This window comes from Oratosquilla oratoria, chromosome 4, assembly GCF_046742065.1.
Source record: "Oratosquilla oratoria isolate Oo_2021 chromosome 4, ASM4674206v1, whole genome shotgun sequence".
NCBI lineage: Eukaryota > Metazoa > Arthropoda > Malacostraca > Stomatopoda > Squillidae > Oratosquilla > Oratosquilla oratoria.
Window position 1 is genome coordinate 19,174,259 of NC_134780.1, and position 6,000 is coordinate 19,180,258.

A 6,000-nucleotide genomic window follows, 5' to 3' on the forward strand; every position below is an offset into this window, starting at 1 on the left:
TTTTACCAAATGTTGAAATATTGGTTATTTTCATTTAATTTTAGTACGGGCGGAATTGGATTATTCACAAACTCCTACGTTTTTGCAGATAAACCCCTATAACCATACATATTCTGAAGATAGATAAATAGATAAATTTCTTAACCTTTTAGCTGTAGACATTTGTTGTCAACCCACACACACACACATACACACGCACGCAAAAGAATGTGTACATATGATATTTGTGTTAGTGTATGCATGTATTTTCAAACAAGAGTTTCCCAACCTTTGGGAGGGGGGGGGCGCCACCTGGAGGGGGAGTGTAAGCTATATTTAATTAAGAAAAATTATTTTGGTTAGGGTTAAGGGTGTTTAGTGGTTTATGGTGAGGGAACCACCACTACTGTAGTCCCCCCTTAAGTCGCGTATTATTTTTGTAACATAAGAATCAATATGATTAAACAAACCATTGTATGCGTTCATAAATACTATTCATATTTGTAAAATTTATATATATATACATATTTATATAAATATGTATATAAATATATTTATATAAATATATATATGTATATATATATATATATATATATATATATATATATATATATATATATATCACTGTTAACCCACTATCGGAGAAATAATAACGGAAAGTACAGAGAAACTGTATATTTCGACTACTCTCTGTAGTCCTCTTCAGCAGAATGCTTACATAAGGTTAAGGTACAAGTATATATGAAGAAATGAGGGGTACATAGAAGGGGATGAGGAAAGTGGGGGGGGAGGCCCTCAGGTCACATGCCCTTGAAATGGTCGGGTCAAAGTAGGACAAGGGGTGATATTTTGTCCAACCGCTTTAGACATGATCTTGTTGACCGCTAACTTGGTAATACAATCTGGGGGCCACTGGCCTTTAGAGGTATTAAAGTTAGGATAATGTTTTATTAGAGAAGATTCTACAATTTTTCCTCTATAGCTACAGTGTGATTTATAAATTATTGATGCATTATCCCAATCTAATCTATGGTCTTTTTGGCTGGCATGAAGGAACACAGCGGAGTTAACTTGTCCATATTTTATGGAGTTTTTATGTTCCTTTAATCTCGTGGACAAATTCCTGCCAATCTGGCCCCAGTACACATCATCACAGTCTTTACACGGCAATTTATATACCCCGGAGTTTTGGTCCACATCATCCCTCCGGTGTACATTAACTACCTTTCTAAAAATGCTGTTTGGATAATTGTAAATAAATTTGATTTGATTATTAGGTAGAAGTTTGGAGACCGAATTGATAGAATCATTAAATGGTACAATGATGTTATTGTTACCCCATTTAAACTTCTCCCTGGAGTTACTTGGCTTATAAAAGTTGGATTTGGCTTTATGTAGGGCTTTCTTTAGAAACCATTCTGGATAACCTACGTTAGAGAGTTGTTTATTAATTATATCAAATTCTATTTGCAAGAATTGTGGACTGCAAATTCTAAGGGCTCTGAGAAATAGACCCGATGCAACACTAGATTTAATATTACCCGGATGGTGGCTAAAAAAATGTAAGTAATTACCTGTGTGGGTAGGTTTCCTATACACAGTGAAGGACAATTGGTCCGGGTCTCTTATGACCGAAATGTCCAGGAATGGGATTCGACCTCCTTCTTCCCATTCAACCTTGAAATTAATATTCTTAGCTAAATTATTTAATTTAACAAAGAAATCATCAAAAGAACCCCACATATCGTTCCATAGTGTAAAAATATCATCAACATACCGATACCAAAACATATCAGGTGGTTTAATCTTAGGTAATAAAGTACTTTCAAAATATTCCATGTAAAGGTTAGCTAACACGGGTGAAATATTAGAACCCATAATGCAACCATATCTTTGTCTAAAGTAAGAATTATTGAAAGTAAAAACATTGGTATTGATACATAAACGGGTCAGGCTAATAATCTTTGACACTGGAAGTGGGAGTTTGTATTGATATGGTTGCAATTTGGTTTCCAAAAAACCTAAGACATCTTCCGTGTTAACATTTGTGAATAAGGAGACTATATCGAGACTTAGTAGTTTGCTATTAATAGGTATGATTTGTTTTTTAATTTTACTCACAAAATCTTCTGAGTGTTTAATGTGAGAGTTTGAGAAACTTCCCACAAATGGTGACAAAATACCTGTGAGCCATTTTGATACCTTACTTGTGTATGAATTCCTATTGGAGATAATTGGCCTTAGAGGGGTGCCTTCTTTATGTAATTTAGGAAGCCCATAAAAATTAGCTAATTGAGGATTGATGACTCTTAAATTATCAAATAATTTGTCTCCTATTAGTTTCCGGGCTTTCTTATTAAACTCTGCGGAGGTGTTCCTGAGGGGATTTTTAGTAAGGCTTTCATAGGTGTCCTTATCAGTTAACATATCAAGGGCTTTTGTGACATAGTCTTTTTGATTAATGATTACTATTTTACCTCCTTTGTCGGCTCTTGTGATGATGATATTTTTACGTTTGGAGAGATGTTCGACTGCCAATTTCAATATTTTAGGTAAACCACTGTCTCCCTTAACACAGTCCATAATACCTTGCAAAAGGACTCCTTTTAAACACTGTAGGTCTTTGTCGTAATCGTTGGCTGCCATGAATTTATCAAAACCCACAATGTAGTCCAAGGTATGACTTATGTCTGGTTTCATGGCAAAATTAACCCCTAAGCCTAACACTTCTTGTTCGTATCTTGAGAGAGACTCATCCGAGAGGTTAGTCACATTGTCCGTTAGAGAGAACTTAGTCCAAGCACTGTTATTGCATAATCTAATGAGCTTCTTATTAAGTCTATTTTTATGTTTTTCACTTACGTAAAGGGCTTTTCCAAGGGCCAGCCTAGAAAGACATTTGTATGTATGTTCACTACGGCACTGGAATTTGAGATTCCTTGTCGCTATTCTCACTCGGTGGAAAGATGCACCACAATCTAATGAAGCAATCTTGCTTCATTCTTTCAAGAAAGCACTAATGTAAGTTGGGAAACTGTAACCCAAATGTCTAAATTTGTGAAAACCAAAGGAAGTAGGACAAACTAGTTCTTCCAAACAGTTCACAAGGAATTGGTGTTGATTCCTTTTCTTCTTATTTGCTATTAGGGAAGACTCGAAAAGTCGGTACGAACTCTTGAGTCCAGGAAAGTAGGTGAAAAGCTGGTGCAATGAAGAAAGTTCCATCGTGGGCGTCAATTGGAAACTAGTATGTTATAACACATTTGTAAAAGATCACTGTTAACCCACTATCGGAGAAATAATAACGGAAAGTACAGAGAAACTATATTTCGACTACTCTCTGTAGTCCTCTTCAGCAGAATGCTTACATAAGGTTAAGGTACAAGTATATATGAAGAAATGAGGGGTACATAGAAGGGGATGAGGAAAGTGGGGGGGGAGGCCCTCAGGTCACATGCCCTTGAAATGGTCGGGTCAAAGTAGGACAAGGGGTGATATTTTGTCCAACCGCTTTAGACATGATCTTGTTGACCGCTAACTTGGTAATACAATCTGGGGGCCACTGGCCTTTAGAAGTATTAAAGTTAGGATATTGTTTTATTAGAGAAGATTCTACAATTTTTCTTCTATAGCTACAGTGTGATTTATAAATTATTGATGCATTATCCCAATCTAATCTATGGTCTTTTTGGCTGGCATGAAGGAACACAGCGGAGTTTACTTGTCCATATTTTATGGAGTTTTTATGTTCCTTTAATCTCGTGGACAAATTCCTGCCAGTCTGGTCCCAGTACACATCATCACAGTCTTTACACGGCAATTTATATACCCCGAAGTTTTGGTCCACATCATCCCTCCGGTGTACATTAACTACCTTTCTAAAAATGCTGTTTGGATAATTGTAAATAAATTTGATTTGATTATTAGGTAGAAGTTTGGAGACCGAATTGATAGAATCATTAAATGGTACAATGATGTTATTGTTACCCCATTTAAACTTCTCCCTGGAGTTACTTGGCTTATAAAAGTTGGATTTGGCTTTATGTAGGGCTTTCTTTAGAAACCATTCCGGATAACCTACATCAGAGCCCTTAGAATTTGCAGTCCACAATTCTTGCAAATAGAATTTGATATGATTAATAAACAACTCTCTAACGTAGGTTATCCGGAATGGTTTCTAAAGAAAGCCCTACATAAAGCCAAATCCAACTTTTATAAGCCAAGTAACTCCAGGGAGAAGTTTAAATGGGGTAACAATAACATCATTGTACCATTTAATGATTCTATCAATTCGGTCTCCAAACTTCTACCTAATAATCAAATCAAATTTATTTACAATTATCCAAACAGCATTTTTAGAAAGGTATGTACACCGGAGGGATGATGTGGACCAAAACTCCGGGGTATATAAATTGCCGTGTAAAGACTGTGATGATGTGTACTGGGGCCAGACTGGCAGGAATTTGTCCACGAGATTAAAGGAACATAAAAACTCCATAAAATATGGACAAGTTAACTCCGCTGTGTTCCTTCATGCCAGCCAAAAAGACCATAGATTAGATTGGGATAATGCATCAATAATTTATAAATCACACTGTAGCTATAGAAGAAAAATTGTAGAATCTTCTCTAATAAAACATTATCCTGACTTTAATACCTCTAAAGGCCAATGGCCCCCAGATTGTATTACCAAGTTAGCGGTCAACAAGATCATGTCTAAAGCGGTTGGACAAAATATCACCCCTTGTCCTAATTTGACCCGACCATTTCAAGGGCATGTGACCTGAGGGCCCCCCCCCCCACTTTCCTCATCCCCTTCTATGTACCCCTCATTTCTTCATATATACTTGTACCTTAACCTTATGTAAGCATTCTGCTGAAGAGGACTACAGAGAGTAGTCGAACTATACAGTTTCTCTGTACTTTCCGTTATTATTTCTCCGATAGTGGGTTAACAGTGATCTTTTACAAATGTGTTATAACATACTAGTTTCCAATATATATATATATATATATATATATATATATATATATATAAATAAATATATATATATATATATATAAGTATATGTATATAAGTATATGTATATATGTATATATATATATATAAATATATATATATATACATGTGTGTGTATATACATATATAGATATACATATGTATAAATGTATTTACATACATATATATATATATATATATATATATATATATATATATATATAAAGTATACTTATATATACACAGATTTTTAATGATGGTGGAGAAAGAAATGAGGAAGTAGTAGGAGAATTTAACGCTGACGTTTCGACCTCACAGTATCTTTATCAAAGCTAATGATATGTAGATGACATTTTAGTAGTATTACCTAAAGGGACAAATACCGACAAGTTAAAAAGATTAAACAGCGTAAAGAAAAACATACAATTCACAGAAAAGGAAAAAATGTCAAATTCTCGGTATATAGAAAGCCCACAAATAAAGAAGATTATATACACTATTTTTCAGGTCATAGTGAGAGAACAAAATCAGGTGCAGTAATAGGTTTCTTTTTAAGAGCTTTTAGAATATGTGATGAAGAATTCCTGGCAGAAGAAGTAGAACATATTATGAAAACATTCATTAAACTTAAATATCCTGAAGGTTGTTATATAAACTAAAAAAGAAAGCGAAGCTAATGACAAAAATAAAAATGGAAATAGCGAAGTTGTTGAGAGAAAAACACGTTATATAACTGTCCCAAACACCGACATAAGTCCAATCCTTGATACATTCCTTTTGAAAACGGGCATAAAGATTGCAGACAACAGGTAATAAGATCATCAGATCATTAAACATAAAGACACTAACGCGACGAATGAAAATAGTGTGGTATATAAAATTCCGTGTAAAGGTTGCCCTTCAGCATACTATGGAGAATCTGGTCGAGGACTTAAGAAAAGGATAATTGAACATAAAAATGATGTAAAAGCGCACCGAACAACTAATTCTATTGTTAGGCACATTGAAGAACAAGATCATCT

At 34.7% G+C, this 6,000-nt stretch overlaps 1 protein-coding gene across 2 annotated transcripts in view; it reads right to left on the reverse strand.

Annotated features, from left to right (window-relative positions):
- LOC143024637 (uncharacterized) overlaps positions 1-6,000 on the reverse strand; it is a 75,550-nt gene that overhangs the window by 66,935 nt on the left and 2,615 nt on the right. The window contains exon 1 of one of the 2 annotated variants that reach the window (XM_076183547.1): positions 1,554-1,756. The exons of the other annotated variant lie outside the window; for it this stretch is intronic. Within the exon in view, the coding sequence (XP_076039662.1) occupies positions 1,554-1,722 (169 nt within the window). The 5' untranslated portion in view covers positions 1,723-1,756. Of the gene's footprint in view, positions 1-1,553; positions 1,757-6,000 lie in introns of those variants that run through there. 2 annotated transcript variants of the gene reach the window in all.